This window comes from Macrotis lagotis, chromosome 2 (assembly GCF_037893015.1).
Source record: "Macrotis lagotis isolate mMagLag1 chromosome 2, bilby.v1.9.chrom.fasta, whole genome shotgun sequence".
In the NCBI taxonomy this organism is placed as follows: Eukaryota; Metazoa; Chordata; class Mammalia; order Peramelemorphia; family Peramelidae; genus Macrotis; species Macrotis lagotis.
This window is the reverse complement of record NC_133659.1, coordinates 190,197,632-190,214,640: the sequence shown is the minus strand read 5'-3', so window position 1 is coordinate 190,214,640 and position 17,009 is coordinate 190,197,632. Positions and strand designations below refer to the sequence as shown.

Here is a 17,009-nt window from a genome sequence, read left to right as displayed (position 1 = left end):
TACAACTTAGTCTGACAAAAAAAAAATCACCAGAAACTTCCAACAGTCAATATAAGGGAACACATATGGGAAAAGATGCTGAGGATGCACCAGAATTTCTGAAGCCATAACTATCCTGGGATAAAACTCTTCTGGAAACACCATTGACTCTGCAAACACAGCAGAAAGGCCAGTTTAGGATGTGGCCTTTTTACCTTTTAGCTACAGGACATTTCAAGAGTGGGAGAGAGAGACTAGTGCCTGCATCAGGAGTTTTGGCAGGACCTGCTACCTTCTTTTTCCCAGACAGTGTTAACATATCTATTCATTAAGGTTCACATTACAAACTCGATAGTCACAAGGATGATTGTGTCTTTGACAACACTTTTCAAACTTTCCCCTATCCTCTTGAACCTGTGTAAGATAACCCAGGACCCTGACAATCTATCAACCAGTTGGCTATGTCAGCCACCTTTATTTCGTATGAGCAAGGTGATGCCTACAGAGAAATGATCACCTTCTTTTCCATTATCTTCTTCCTTCTTTTTCTCCTATTCCTTTTCCTTCCTATGTTGTAGCAGTTTTGATATCCTGCATCCTATATGCCACAATCCCTTCTAGATCCAACATTTATTTTTGTGTGCAAGCACATGCCTATAATTTCTGCTATGAAAGAGATTGAGTTGGTAGAATGGAAATTCTGAGCTAAAATGGTTAAACCTCCTTGAGGTTACCAATCCTCACCAATATAGTAAAGCCTCATCTAGTGAGGAACCACAAGGCTGCCTGAGGAAGGGTGAACTAGCTCAGGTTGGAAATTTTGTTTTTTAGTCATATTTGACTCTTCATGGAGCCATTTGAGGTTTTCTTGGCAAAGATACTTCAGTAGTTTACCATTTCCTTCCCCAGCTCATGTTACAGATAAGGAAACTGAGGCAAACAGAATTAAGTGATTTGCCAAGGTCACACATCTAAGAGGTGTCTGAGGCCAGACTTGAACTCAGGAAGATGAAACCTCCTGTCTCCAGGTCCAGTACTCTATCCACTAGTTGCCAGAAATGAAGGTTGGCAATGAAGTCAGTCAAAGCTTCCTCCCTTACTATCAGAAGTGAGATTGGGTCTATGAGTGGCTGTTTCCCTTCTAGACTGGAAGAGATAGGGAGACCTCATTTCAAAAATAAACAAATGAATGAATTCTATATCCCACTTCATTATCTCTCCAATTAAAACAAGATTTCCATGCTATTTCCTTTTATGGCACAACATACCTTACCATATGTGCCTCTCACTTATTCTTTGATAGATCTGTTTATTGCAGTTAACTTAAGGACCAGGCAGGTGAATCAGAACCTTGATAACAAGTACTGAGGTACTTCTAATTCATCTAACAACCTTTGCTTGAAATTGAGAAATCAGAGCCCTATGTAGCCAAAATACTATTTCTTTTCTTCAATAGGTGGGGACTGGACCATGTAAAGTGTCATCTCTTTGGAGATGATGAGGATGGGGACCCAGGAGCCAGGAATATGAACAGGAATGGGGATGAGCCTGGTGGGGAGAAGATAGTGTTCCCCACTGTGGGGAACATGGTTCATCATTAGATATTTTATTCAATTAAGTCATTCTTGGCGGATGGTGGCTGTTGGGCCCCTGCCTGCTGGTTCTCACTTCTCTCCTATAATCAGAACCAGATGCTCCCCAGGAAAGGACAAGACCACTCTGGAGAAAGGAGAGAGAAAAGATGGAAGGAGGGAGAGAGGAGGTCTGGGATCCCTCTCCCCTAAGATGCTCAGGGGCCATCCCTAGATGAGCTAGGGACCAACCCTGGAAAGAGTGATGACTTATCCTTTCCCAATTTCCCAAAGGTGCTCACAGGCATTAGAGGGGGCTCTGGCTCTGTGCCTTCCCTCTGGACGGGGATTGAGCCATGGAGCTGCCTCCTAAGCTCAGGGTCAGCCCTGCCCCTTTGCTCCTCCCAACTAGGACTGTTTGTGCTAAGGAGCTGGCTGAGCTCCCTTGCTCAGCTCTAAAACTTGGGTGTTAGCCAGAGCAGAAGGGAAGCATGTGCAGAGCACCAGGGGAAGGCATATCGCCCAGGCCGGAGGAAGGTGGGATGGGGAGAGGGCTTCGAAGCCACTCTGGAGACAACCCAAACAATGTAGCTCCAAGATGTCTGTGTTGAGGACCTGCCAGTATGGGCAGAGGCCAGCTAAGAGTGGAAGGGACAGAAGAGGAAGGAAGAAGCTGAGAAAAATACTAAGTGCTGAATGAAAGGAACAAACACTCACCCTTACAAAGAGCTTTCTTTACAAAAGAAAAACAAACAAAAAACAAACCTTGTGAGGGAAGTGGATTTCTCCCCATTTTACAGATGAGGAACCTTTAGCTCAAAGAGAGTTAAAGGACTTACCCAAGATAACACAGCTAATAAACAGCCAAACCCAGACCTAATCCTGAGTCTTAAAATCATACTGGGATGAGGAGAGACCTCAGGAATCATCTGTAGTAAATTCAGAAAGGAACAAGCAAAGCAGTATTGGTATCACGTATTACATTTAATATATACTTTTTAAAAATGCATGTAATAGACATTCATGGTTCATATATAATCTTCTTTTATGTTCTTTTCTTGCATATTGAAACATTCACATTTGTTGATGTTTATGTAATAAGGAACTGACCCATGAGGGTTCAGTTCTGGGAGCATGTCCAGGGTACCCATGTGGAAGTTTGGAAAGGACGCTTAGGCTCCCAGGGCTGAGCCTTCATTGGCTATGCCCCATCATATGTGCTAAGTATATAATAAAAATTCTAAAAAGAAATGATCTAGGTCAACTCTCTTTTATAAATAAGGAAACTGAGGCCTAGGAACATGAAATGGTTTTGCCCAAAATCTCACTTAAGTGAATAGGCCAAAACTGCAATCTCGGTGCCAGAGGACATCTGTAGGCACATATGTCTGGCATGTGTACACATAGACCCACCAGGCTTTTCAGACCATTAACCCATGGACAAAACCCAGGGTCTCTCTGCTCTCCCCAGCACACCAGTCCCCATAAGCCATTCCTCCTAATCCCCTGCTCTATCTCCCTCTTCTTGTCCCTTATACTATCACCCCAATGTGGGTATAATGGAAGGAGCTGAAATTCAATGGTGTGAAGCATGAAACACAATGTCTTTCACCACCAGCCACAAGCATATTTCCCTTGGACTGAGATTCCTGAGGTGGACCTAACCCAGACACAGTTGGGCCTATTTGCAGGGGAGAGGGCTACTTTGTCCTTCTCCAAGGAGCAGTAGAGACTTGAGAAAGGAGCAACCCTGTCCAGTGGTCTGCCATCCTAGAAGTACATCCAACTGGCTTTGGGGCTTGATGTCTCCATCCTGATGACAGTACCACCCACCCACCTCAGAAGTCATCTGCCCCCCATTGCAAGAGAAGTCTGGCAGTAGGCTCAGACCCTGCCATTTCAAGCCCAAAATCTATCAACAGCTCCTTTCCTCATCCTTCATACAATTCACTACTCAGCTCTGCCTTTATATATCATACCAGCTGGACTCAGAATAGATCAGAAGCTGAAGAAGGCTCTCCCTTCTGAGTTTACCTTGACAACCAAGTTCTCTGAACCAAGAATTAGGAAATCTGGGTTCTAGGACCAATAAACTGGATAAATCACTTACTCTCTGTGTCTCAGTTTTCCCCCACTATAAAGCAAGAGGATTGGACTAGATGACCCCAAAGCTTCCTGAAAAATTCCTGTGATCTTCCAGCCCTGACATTCTATCTGTGCCTCCTCCACGGGGCCCAGGTCAGCCTAGTCAGCTTTGACAGTGGGTCTCTTTACTTCCTGACTTCTAATTTAGTTAACACAGGAGAGAGCTGCACCCCACCCCTGTAATCCCTCCTTCTTCTTGGGTGAGTTTGCATCAGCTACTATTTGTTTTCAGTCCCATCCACAGATTAGACTGTATTCTTCCCTTTAACTCTTCTGCTCTTTATCCAGACTAGACCTGGAGGCCAGGAAGAGGAAAATGATAAAGGATGAGAAGATATCTGGTTTGAAGAATAGAAGGAAAGTCTAAAATGGTGTTCTAGAACTAAGAGATTAAAGCCCTGGAAAGAAGGGCACAGGTTCTTCCTCTTTCCCCCATAGAGGGTTTTTAGAATATCCCTATTTCTTTAGGTAACTAGACTGGACCAGAATTGGAAATACATGAATTTTTGATGCTTTGTATTCATATTTGACACTGAATCTGAATCCCCTCATTCTTAATACTGAGTTTCATCCCTGACTCTAAGCCCCCATTTCTGATATTGAAATGTCATTTATGAACTCCCTGTCCCATGCACTGAACTACCTCATCTCAGATAGAGCCCTCTTATTCCCAGTGCTGAGTTCCATCCCAGACTTTACCCCATCTCTTAATATTGAGCCCTCATCTCTGACACTGAATGTAATTACCATCCTTGACAAGAAACCCTCAGTCCAAGATATTGCTCCCAATCCTTGATCCTGGCTCCCCTACAATCTTTGACATTGAGCCCCTCCCATTTCTGATTTTGCACCCTCATCATTAGAACAGAGATCATCAAAATCTGTCTTCCAGAGAAATACTGAGGGTTCTGTTAAAGTCTTCCCTCCCATTTAAGAAAGTCCAAGTCCAATTCTCCTGCAATGCCCCCCACTTACCTCTTGGAATTCATAAATATGGAGAGAAGGAAAAAGAGAAAGATTTGATTGTTTTAAAGTCTTTCTTACCAGAAGAACCTGGAATCTCAGGTCACTTCCTGAGTAGATAGAAGGATTGGGAAGCAATGGTAGGAAAGGGAGAAGCATCAGGTCTTAATGCTTTAGCCAGCTACTCTAACCCAACTTACTGGAAACATAAAACACTCAATTATGGATCTTTCCCCTTCTCTCCCTACTCCTTGCCCATCCTCATCCAACCAACCTCTGTATGCATCTATCACCCTGTCTCTACTTATCTCTCTTACATTCTTCGTCTTTCCATATCTTTATGTTACCATTTTAAAGAATCACAGGACATTAAACATAGAAGGGACCTTAAAATCTTCTGGGCCAAACCTTTCATCTTATGGATGAAGAAATTGAGGTTCAGGGAGAGAAAGTGACTCACTTTCTCCACCTCAAACCATGTGACTAAAGGAAAATCTCTTCTGTTTACAAACGCATTCTACTTCAATTGTCTTCCCCTTGGCCCAAGAAGGTGACTCCATCATTGAAACTGAGTCCTTACTCCATTCCAGACACAGAATACAGTACTACCATCCCTGACTCTGAGCCCTTTCCGGTATCTCCTGCCCTATTTGGGTCTAACCACAATCCTTCTCATTCATTCCCATTGGCTAGAATCCTCAATGCTGTGATGGAATTACAGGGTCTCCTTCTCTACACAGCTATGATTAAGTAACCTTCAGTCTTCTTTTTCAGACTCAGTCATCTTTTGGCTCAAGCTATTACCCACAATGCCTTCAAACATCAACCACAGGACTTCTCATCCTACCTCTTAGATACCTTTATCCAGAAGGGATCAATCCCTAGGGTCTAAGGCAGCATCTTGGGGGGATCTTTTTTTCTGGTCTCACCTTAATCTTTGTCCATTATCCCAAGGCTCTACTTGAAACACAGACAGGCTATCTATAATCTCAAACCTTCCATGACAATGAATAGACAGCTTTGATGACAAGAAAGGGGGATTTGAAAGCAAAAGGAGAACTGATGACAGAATTTTTAAAAAAAAAAAAAGAAAAGAAAGAAAAAGGGACCATTGTCACATTTTTTAAAAATGCAGAAAAGAGAACAAGGAGGAGGTTCAGAAGGAGACATAAATAAGTATGATTTCTTTTAAAAGCAAAATCTCAAAGTTATTTTTGTTTGCTTTTCTTTTATAATTATTGATTCAGACAATTCTTTTAGAAGGTTGTAGATAGCTTACACTTCTACTGAAAACTGACTGTCCATATCCTTTGATCATTTAGCTATTAGGATTACTCTTGTTCTTATAAATTAAATTTATTGTGTTCTTTTTAAAATGTAAACTCTACATAATAAATATTCAGGATTTCATTTTTAATCCTCTTTTTTCCTGTTATATGTATATGAAAATGTTCATGTTAGCCAATGCCCATCAGGTACAGAATTTTTTAAATGAATTACAACTTAAGGTGCAGCTAGGTGGTACAGCGGATAGAATACCGACTCTGAAATCAGGACGACCTGAGTTCAAATATGACCTCAGACACTTAATAATTACCTATTTATATGATCTTGGCCAAGTCACTTAACCCCATTACCTTGCAAAAAAAAAAAAGAGAGAGAGAGAATTGCAACTTAGAAAACACATATTTCATCTCTTCCTACCCAAAAGAGTATCTAGGTAGTTTTATGGAAGATAGAAGACCTTAACGATACACATTGGCAGCCATCAATATAGGAACCTTTGCAGTCTTGTCCAGAGAGGCTTAATAAAATGCTTGCTAAATTGACATTGGGGCTAGGGGCAGCTACAACAAGAAAAGGCTTTTGGGATGAAAGGGTCTGAGCATCATGGAATTTAGAGTTGAAAGAAATATTAATAATCATTTAGTTCAATCACCTTATTTTCAGATAAGAAAACTGAGGTGCAGAGAAGTTCTTTTTCAAGAAGACAAAAGTAGAAAGTAGCAACTAAGAAATACAAGGAGAAATAAAAAGAACTCTAGAAACACTTTATGAAATAATGCACATTTTAAAAAATAACCAAAGAAATGAAGGACATACTAATACTGTGATGCTATCAGGCAAAGTGAATGAGAATAAATATAACAATTTAAGTGGACCTAAGAAGTTAGTTTAAAAAAAAGTATGCTATATTTTATACATGGAAATTAATTTAAATGTAAATAATTATTGAGCAAGTAGAGATATGTTATTTCTAATGAAGCATTTTTTTTTTGCTAAAATAACAGGATCTGAATCTAACTTCCATTCCGTGAAGCTACCTCTCAAGGAAGAATATATTGAGTCTTGAGGGGGAAGGTCTATGACAAAAGGGAGGAGATGAAATACACAGGAAAGGCTAAAAAGGCAACTTCAACTTAACAGATACTTATTATAAAGTACTTAATATGTGAAACAAGTGTTAAACAAATACTACTTTCAAAACAGGGAAGGAATTGTTCAGAAATTAGGTTTAGATCAGCACCTTACACCATATGCCACAGCATGCTCCAAATGGATATAAAATATACAAATATAAAAATCATTTTAAAATTAAAGAGATACCATATACAATTATGAGCAGAAGACAAATTCTTTTTTTTTCTAAGAAGATAGATTCTTGAGAAAAAATGAAAGGGGGATAGATGTAAGATCAAATAAACAATTTCTATTATATAAACTGAAAAACTTTTACACAAAAACATCATGTAGAATTAGAAGATAAGTTGGTAACTGGAGAAAATATTTGTAGTCAGTTTCCCTGGTAAAGGTCTGATATCCAAGATAATAAAGCATTGATGTGTCTTATAAGAATAAGAGTCAGTCACTGAGATAAATGGTCAAGGGATATGAACAAGTAGTTTTCAAAAGAAGAAATAGGGGTGGCTAGGTGGCGCAGTGGATAAAGCACCAGCCCTGGAGTCAGGAGTACCTGGGTTCAAATCCCGTCTCATACACTTAATAATTACCCAGCTGTGTGGCCTTGGGAAAGCCACTTAACCCCATTTGCCTTGCAAAAAAACCCTAAACCCCCCCCCAAAAAAATGCAAGCGATCAACACTCTTACAAAAGAATGCTCCAAATCAATCAATAGAAGAAAAATGTAAATAAAACCAACTCTTGAGTTTAGCTTCACAATCAACAGATTGGCTAAGAAAGCAATATTGAAGGGGTCATGGGAAAACAATCACAGTCATACACTGTTGGAGCATTAATTTGTCCAACCCTAGAGATAATTTGGAATCACATTTAAAAAAGTCACTAAAGAATACATACTCCCTAACACAGAAATACAGCTACTAGACATAAACTCCAAGGAAATCAGAGACAGAGCTCCTTTTGTATTGACATAGAACTGAAAACAAAATAGGTACCTATCATCTAAGAAATGTCTGAACAAACTGAGACATATGAATATAAGGAGATATGATTACATCATATGAAATGACAAATATAAAGAAATTAGATCAGATTTAGAAGATTGATATAAGCAGAACTCAGAGAACAGTCAGTCAAGCATTTACTTATTAAGCAGTTACCATGTTATATATCAAATTGATAGCAACACTGGGATCCATCCAATGGCTTTCTGACTCCATGTTCAGGCCTCTTGCTGCCATAGCTCTATTGCTTCTCCATCTATCTATCTCCCTGCCCTTTATCTAGGTGGCAAAAATGAATAGAGCACCAAGTCAGACAGTTTTATTTTCCTGAGTTCAAATCTGGTCTTAGATACTTCCTACCTGTGTGACCCTGAGTTAGCCACTTTACCCTGTTTGCCTTAGTTTTCTCATCTGAAAAATGAGTATCTCTGCCAAGAAAATCCCAAATGGGGTCACAAAGAGTCAGACATGGCTGAAATGAGTGAACAAACCAACAACAAACTCTTACTATGAATCAGGAGTTAGGGGGAAAAAGGTGAATGACAGTAAATTGTTGCTTTCCAACAATTTACAAGATGACCACAATAAAATAAATGAAAAAACTAATGAACCTATATTTTCTGAAGACTGCTGGAGAAGCAGGTCTTCCCAGCTCTTGAGAGAGGTGGTGGACTAGAATTTCAGAATAAAGCATGCATGTTCTGACAATGGGTTGATTTGTTTGTTACAAGGTATCCCTAAGACTGTTGAGATACCCTATCTTTATTTAAAAAGAATGGCTCTATACAGAGATATAATGGAGGAGAGGAGAAGAGGAATGCCATTGGAAATAATATAAGAAATATATTATTTAAAAAAGAGAAAATCATTAATAGAACTTCTTTAAAATTAAAGTATCTACTATTTCAAGGTATTATGGTTCAGAGAGGAAACAAAATGGTCCATGCCCTCAAGGAAATTTTCTCTCTCCTGGAAAGATATAACATATAGCCAGATAGATTAAACATAACAATGCAAGATAACTGGAGGAAGGTGAGACTGCTAACTACTGGAGGGAGTAGAAGAGCTAGCATTTGAGATAAGCCTTGAAAGAACCTGCCAATTCTGAAAGGTAGGAGTACATTTTAGGGACAAGGAAATATTTTCAAGAATGCATGAAGGGGGGGTGCAGCTAGGTGGCACAGTAGATAGAATCAGGAGGTCCTGAGTTCAAACTGAACCTCAGACACTTAATAATTGCCTAGCTGTGTCCTTGGGCAAGTCACTTAATGCCTTAAATAAATAATTTTAAAAAAGAGAATGCATTAAGGGCAAAGGGAGGATGCCCATCAATTAGGGAATGGCTGAAGAAGTTATGGTGTATCAATGTTATGGAGTAAGAAATCATAGAGAAGCAGAGAAAGAATTGCAGGAACTGATGCTGAGTAAAGGGAGCAGAACCAAAAGAACATTGTGCACATTAACAACAACATTATGAGTTGATCAACTTTGATGAATGAAGCTCCTCTCAGCAGTTCAGAGAGCTAAGACAACCCTGGGAGATCTATTATGCAAAACAACATCCACATCCAGATGAAGGAAAAAAGCAAAACAAAACAAAAAGCAAGTTACAGAATCTGAATAAATATTATGTTTGCTTTTTTAAAATTTCTCTTGATTGTCTTTCCTATCCCATGGTTTTCTTTCTTTTTCCTTAGTCCTGATTCCTCATACAGAAAAAAAGACAAATATGTAAACATGTTAAACACAAATGTCCATGTACAATGTTAACTAGACTGTTGCTGAGGGGAGAGGGGTGGGAAGGGAGGGTGTGAGAAAATTGTGGAACTTATAAATATGCATGGAAATGAATGTTGAAAAACTTTCTAAGTATATAACTGGAAAATAAAATAAAATATCAATAAGAAAAAAAAAAGAATGCAAGAAGGTGGGAGATGTATGTCAACTTTGGCAAAAAGCTGGTGATCTGAATTGACTGGAATATAGCCTACCAGAAGGGAAGAAATTGAAATGAGACTGAAAATACAAATTGGAGAAAAACTGTGGAAGGCCTTGAATACTGGGCTAAAGGGTTTATATTTATCCTAAAGGCAATGGAAAGTCATTGAATGTTTATGAGCAGAAGAGTAAGGGTGCTTCTTAGAAAAATTTTGTTGAGAGAGATTGGATGGAGACAAGGAGGTAAGAAGTTTTTCTTTCCTATCCTATGGTTTTCTTACTTTTCCCTTACTATGTAAAGAATTGTAGGAAGAACAAGAAGATATGCTTGGTTTCTTTCCATTCTCCTGACTTCCCTCCCATCTTCCTAATGGGAGCCTTTCCCTAATTGCAGTTCTAACTAAGGTGCTTTTGTGTCTTTAAGAAAATTCAAGAACCTAAAACAACAAACCTCAATTCTCTGGGTATAACCCCTTCTGGCTCACACATACCCCTCCACTAAGATTTCCTTGTGCCAGAAATCAGAGAGCATGAACCCTGAAAACTCTTTCCAAGACTTGGGGAATGGTGATGGGGAGGGTAGAACAGACCAAAATCTAGGATCATAGAAAATTTGTCTTTCTAGAATTAGTTCAATTTCAGAGCAGCCCAGATTCTAAGGGTGTGATAGGTCCCAGGGGAAAAATCTGAGAAATGTGCTGGAAATTTGATTTAGGAGATCTGGCTTTGAATCCTTCCTCTACCACTGTCTCTGTGATTGAAACTCTGGCTTCAGACTCCTCATCTGTACAATGGGAGCAAAACAAAAACAATCTTCCTCATGGTGGTCATGAGTTAAGTGTTTTTGAAACCTTTAAAACACTATTAAAATGTTTTACTGCTATTTAGCCCAGAGGCTACTGAAGGTGAAAAGGGTGAGAGAGAACCTAGTCAACGATGTGAAAGTATTAACAGAAATAATATGTAAGGTGTAGTTTGTGTTTTCCCCTCACTGGGATAAGGAAGCTGAGAACGTAAGTGCCCTCACTGAGATGGTCCTGAACAAGGTCAGTAAGTATATCGATTAACGAGAACAATAGAATCTCTTTCTTTGGCATCTTCCTATCCTCCCGTTCTTGCTCCCTTCCCCCCATCACTACAAAGAGCCTCTCAATCGTTTTATCCCAGTCCTTTCCTTGTGGTCAGAAAATCCTCCTTAGCTTTAATCTAATTTGGAGAAAGGTTAAAAAATGTGAAGGTTCTTTTGGTGGAGAGGGTAGTAGAACTAAGGCTGACTTAATGTTCCCTCCCTTCCATCCAAAGACCCACTTCAGCTGCATCGGGAGGGGAAGAGGAAACGGGAATAGTGCCAAGTGGTCCATTACTACCCAAGTCAAGGGAGAGCTGTCTTAGTTAGCCTTAGCTGACCCACACCCGCCCCTGAACCCATCTGGTGTCCAAAGGTCCCAGTGCGCTCTTCCCACCTGGTCCCCAAATCTTGTGCCTTAGAGAAATACTGGGTCTCTGATTCTCTTCCCTTGCACCAATTACCCACAGTAGGAGAAGCTGTGGAGGGGCAAAGCACAACCATGGGAGGGAAGACATCCTGATTTAATCCAGAGCTGGGGTCCCCACAGTGACCCCTCTTTCTCTTGTCCTAATTCCAGTGTCCTTCCTATGGGATGTGGGACCCCCTCAACTTCAGCTCCCTTGGTTTAGTCTGGCACTTGCAGTCCTACAGAGTCTCCAAGCTATTAACCACAAGAGTCTCTCCACTTGGCACCCATTCCTCCTCCTCCTCCTCCTTCTTCTTCTCTCTCTCTCTCTCTCTCTCTCTCTCTCTCTCTCTCTCACACACACACACACACACACACACACACACACACACACAGACACTGGGAGTCCCCTGGGGAACTCGAGGTCTGCTTTATTGCAGCTAATCCCCAGATGTCCTGTGCCCATGTGCCCACATATATGCTCACCTACCAATACCCAGAGTCACAGAAGCAGAACATGCCAGAGCTGGAAAGAACCTCGAGAAATCCCTTCGTTTGAGGAACGTCAAGCTCCGGGAAGAGGAAACGGTTGGTGTTCTCCCCCTCTCCCATCTTACCCCCTAAGCACCCTCCGGAGCCAGGATGCTCACAAATGCATTCATGGGCTAGCATGTTTGTACATGCATGTAAGTCACCAGGAGCACACACGCGCTTACACACACACACACACACACACACACACACACACACACACACACACACCTGCGCGTCCTCTTGCACGCCCCAAACAGCTCAGCGCTTTCCTTCCAGGGACTCCCTCCCCACCTGCCCCCGGCCGCGCCAACTTTATCCCCTCCTCCTACCTGCTCCCTGATCCGGGCTCAGCCCACCGGCTGCCTCCCTGAGCAATGCAAGCAGGAGCCAGAGATCCCCCCTCATGGTGGAGTTCGGGGTCTGGGGCCCCGGGACCTTAGTGCCCCAGCTCCTGGGGCCGGCGGGGGTAAGGGAGGACGGGAGGGAGGGGATGGCCGGGCTGGAGGCAGAGGCGGGGGAGCGGGCACCCGCGGCGAGGTTCCCTTCCCCAGCTAGGGACAGGAGGACGGGCGAACTGAGAGGGCCGGCCGGCCAGGAGCCTGCTTGCTGTGGGCTGGGAGCGAGGGAGCCGAGCAGCCAGGGAGCGAGGAGGGAGGGAGAGCCGCGGCAGCTGGGAGCCGGGGGGAGGGGGCGGAGAGCGGAGCGGGGGAGGGGGGAGGAGGAGCTCCGGCCCACTGCCCGCTGCCCGCTGCCCGCTGCCCGCTGCCCGCCGCCCGCGCCCGCCGCCCGCCTGCAGGGAGCCCGCGGGCGGCCTGCCCCTCCTGGCCTCCCCGGGGGCACCCCTGGCCGCCGCCTCTAGGTCGGATCACGCAGCCCACTCCCACGGGGTCAGGGGGAGCAGCAAGCCCCGGACCCCATTTCTAAAGCGCTTAAAGGGTTACGAGGAAGTAAGGAGGTGCGCTCTTATGCCCATTTTACAGATGAGACAAATGAAGCTCAGAGAGCTGTGACTTAGTGCAGCGAAGGAGTCCTGGGTTCGAATGCTGACTCTGCATCTTACAAGCTGTGTGACCTTGAGCACATCATTTCACGTCTCTGGTTCACTCGCCTGGAAAAAGAAGGGGATTCTCAGTCTGTAATCCTTTAAACCCATTACTTACCTATGTTCTTAAAATCAGTGATACCAGCACCGTCCTTCCCAGGGGCGGGGGAAAGTGGGAAGTAACGGTGGGTGACTCCAGTCGCAGAGAATTTTGTACCCACTCCAAGGCAGTTTAGCCCCATCTCTCTGACATTATCTCCCACCTACCCAGGATATCTTGCAAGAACCTACACATACACATACATGCATATTCTTATATATGGTTGTCTGATATTCTTTCCCCTAATATAATGTAAGCTCCTTGCTTCTTTTTGTATTCCCCAGGGCTTAGCAATGTCTTAGCAGGGACATAGTAGGCTATAAATAAATGCTCATTAACTGACCATTTTTTATTTTGCTTTTAAAAGATAATTTTTTTCAATTAACAAGATTTTCTTTTCTCTCCCTCCTACTCCCTGCTCCATCGAACAACAGCAAGAAGAAAATAAAAATCAAACCATCATGACAAATATTCATAGTCAAGAGAAACAATTTTCCTTAGTAGGCCATATCCAAAAATGTCTGTCTCATTCTATAATTTGGGTTCATCACTCTCTGTTAGGAGATACATAACCATGCTATCCACATCCCTCATCTTCTCTTTGCTGGAATCCTGGTTTGTTGAATGACTTTTAACCACCACCACCCCAGCTGCTTCCCTGAAAGGAAACTGAGGCAGGAGGCAGGAGCCCTTCTGAATGTTTCTAATTTACCACTCAGCCCTCTACCCCAATTGATGGATCTTATTTGCATTTCATTTCACTAAACTCTGCCTTCTGTCTCAAGACAATCTCTGAGCTATAATATTGCTCCTGTCGTTCTGTCTTTGTCATCTTCCTCCTAGTCCAGGAATCTGACCCATTCTACAAAGAGTCCCGAGGTTGGTCAAATCAGATCTCTGATTTGAAGTATCATTCATGGTGCCTGTTCCTCCAGTTTCTCTCTTTGGGTCATCCAGGCCAGCAAGCCAGGAGGAGACAAGAACAGGAGAGTGATGGTGATGGGAAGACTCTAGGTACAAATGCTCTTGGAAAGCTTCCTCCCCCAGAAGGCAAAACTAGTTAAGATGCTATCTTTCCATGCCAGAACACTGGGAAGATAGGGGCAAGAGCTCTGTTCTAACTTCTGACCCAATATCCCAGGCAGAAGCTGAGAGAGAGAGAGAGAGAGAGAGAGAGAGAGAGAGAGAGAGAGAGTGTTCTTTCTGCATTCCCTCTTTCCCTGCCCCCCTACTCTCCCCCCTCCCACCTGTCACTACCTTATAATAGACTCAAGTGATAAATCATCTTTCTCCCCTTTCAGGACAAGAGTAAAAATATCCTCAATTTAGGAGACTTAATAGACAGTTGGGAATCAGGTCAGGACACTGAAGTGCCTGTTTCTTCCACCGGCCTACTTAAAAATCATGAAGGAGGAGCTGGGCTAGAGTGGGTGCTGAATACCATTGTCCCCCAGGAGGTATTTGGGAGAGTGTGGGAAAAGGAGGGACAAAGAAGTATAAGAGAGAGAGACTGGAACAAAAAGGAAGCAGAACGGTTCTGGGAGGCTCAGAGAGAAAGAGAGACTCGGTGGGAGAGTTATAAAGGAGGGCTGGGGCCTTGCTCGGATTTTCACACGAAATGTAGAATTTTCCGGGGCCCCCACATGCTCTCCTTTCGCTCCAAGCCAGTTTTCTGTTCCAGCACCCGGGCTCTGCAGCCCAGCTCTTCCAAAAGGCCTTTCCTGGTGGCCCCAGGTGCTAGCGCCGCCTGGAGCACTGCCCCTGTGGCACACTCTCCGCAGGTGGAAGTTTCCCAGGAGCAGAGCGCAAGCTCCCCGAGGCAGCGCCTGCCCCCCGTGCCCACGCAGTCCCCGGCGCCCCCGGCGCCCCCGGGGCACTACTCGGAGCCACGCGGACTGAGGGGTCGCTCCCAGCTGCTGAGCCCCCGCGCGCTTTTTGCCCGCGAGCCGGGAGCCGACTTGGCAGGGCGCGGGGGGTGGGCGCCGCAGACGGGGCGGCCTCCTGCTGCCCCCTGGTGGCTGCTCGCGGGGTTGAGGCCAAGGTCCGACCCCTGAGGGAGGGAGGCAGGCTCTGCCCTGGCAAAGAAAACCTCCCCGCGCCCCATCCTCGAGCGTGCAAATAGATATGAAGCCCCCCGAGTGTCAGAGTGCAAAAGCGGCAGAAGAGCCGACCCCCACAGGCCAAGAAACGGGAGCAGGGGGCTAACGCTCCGTTTAAATTAGAATCCCGCAAAATGTGGGGAGTTTAATCTTTAAAAACAGAAAAGGAAGGGGGCACCCGGATTTGAACCGGGGACCTCTTGATCTGCAGTCAAATGCTCTACCACTGAGCTATACCCCCTCTAACGGACGAGCTGTGTAGAAAGAGAACTCTTAGAGGCTCGCTCGGCGCAGGCGCCGTGGTCCCGTCTGGGAGGAGCTGTAATCGTCATCCAGTCCGAAGGAGAAGACTGAGGCGGGTGGACACTGTGGGGCCCAGTCCCCACCCCCAGAGAGCTCACCTTGTGCTATTGGGATACTAATGCTCAGTCTAAGCTAGAGGGAAAAGCTGTTTGCAGAGCCTGAGAGCTCAAGGATTCCTCCTGAGGATGGAAGATGCCTATGGAGAGGGCGCCCCCGTCCCCCCGGGCCCAAGGGGAGCCTCGGAGTGTCCCGGGGAAACCCAGAGGAGGGGCTCCTCCCAGGAAGAGGAGACCCCTTCCTCCCCCACTCTCGTCCTGCTCCAAAGCTTTTCCCTAAACCCTGGCCCCAGCTCCCCGCAGGACTCACGCCTCCCAGGCCCAGAGGCTCACTCCGCATGGGGCAGCCGCAGACAGAGGGTGGCATCACTTGTTCTGAACAGAGGGGCTTTTGACCCAAGCATTCACTTAACACACTACTCAGCTGCCCCATTAACCCAACTCCCCGGCCGTACATGTAAGAACACCATTCTCTCCAAGAGAGAGAAAACAAGTCAGCTCCACCAATTTATTCTACAGCACGCAACCTGGAAGGACTGGAGTTAAGGGGAACCGTTGAACAGAAATGCAAAGCAAATCTCGGTTCTGATTTCAGTCCAAGAGCCAACCTGGAAGGATAGAATTAAAGGAAAACCTTTCTTTAAACAGAAATGCGAAGTAAGTCTCAGTTCTGGTTTCAGTCCAAGAGCCTGCTGCTAATCCTAAATCACTTTCACAGTCCAAAGGCCAGGTGCTGCGAAAGCCAGAGTAAAACGTTCTTCCAGGGGGCACCCGGATTTGAACCGGGGACCTCTTGATCTGCAGTCAAATGCTCTACCACTGAGCTATACCCCCACACACGCAAACTTCTTCTCTATGTATTGACCTTTGTAAATCAAGGGGCGTGCTAGCTTTCCTGGTTTTTGGTGTGTATGGACTGAGTCCATACATCCATTTTCGCTGAAAAAAAAAAAAGGAAGGGTAGACTGAGGAAAGCACAGGACTAAAGAAGAGCCGCCAATTTAGAGGCCAAAATTCATTCACAAACCACCAACCTGGGAGCAAGGGAGAGGAAAGACATACCGAGAAACGACTTGATCAAAGGAAACCTCAAGTCAACTCTATTTCCTTTATCCAGAATTGATGCTGCTCTGTGTGGAATGGGTATTAAGAAGCTCTCACCCTTAGGGCGCCCAGAGGTTATCTGAGTTCCCAGGACGCCCAAAGGCAGTCCTGCCCCTGTCTTACTTCCTGTTCTGTCTAGACTGTGGGTGTATATAGCCTGAAAACAAACGCTCTGGGAAGAGACCCTTCATCCCTCAGGGATGAGACAAGTTCAGACCCAATCTAGCCTCCTCCCACCTCTTCCCAAAGTCTTCTTAGGTAGACTGTGAGCCAAC

At 44.4% G+C, this 17,009-nt stretch overlaps 1 protein-coding gene and 2 non-coding genes across 4 annotated transcripts in view; all 3 read right to left on the bottom strand.

Annotated features, from left to right (window-relative positions):
* Positions 1-12,636, bottom strand: part of PLXDC1 (plexin domain containing 1) — a 109,422-nt gene extending 96,786 nt beyond the window's left edge. Inside the window, exon 1 of one of the 2 annotated variants that reach the window (XM_074224065.1) lies at positions 12,360-12,636. In XM_074224065.1, the coding sequence (XP_074080166.1) occupies positions 12,360-12,435 (76 nt within the window). In that variant the 5' untranslated portion in view covers positions 12,436-12,636. Of the gene's footprint in view, positions 1-2,389; positions 6,735-12,359 lie in introns of those variants that run through there. The other variant, XM_074224066.1, reaches the window with a different exon arrangement.
* Positions 12,637-15,440: 2,804 nt separating this feature from the next.
* TRNAC-GCA (transfer RNA cysteine (anticodon GCA)) lies at positions 15,441-15,512 on the bottom strand. Its single transcript has one exon. It is a non-coding gene; the product is annotated as a tRNA-Cys (tRNA).
* An 880-nt stretch (positions 15,513-16,392) lies between these two features.
* TRNAC-GCA (transfer RNA cysteine (anticodon GCA)) lies at positions 16,393-16,464 on the bottom strand. Its single transcript has one exon. It is a non-coding gene; the product is annotated as a tRNA-Cys (tRNA).
* Between the last annotated feature and the right edge of the window lie 545 nt (positions 16,465-17,009).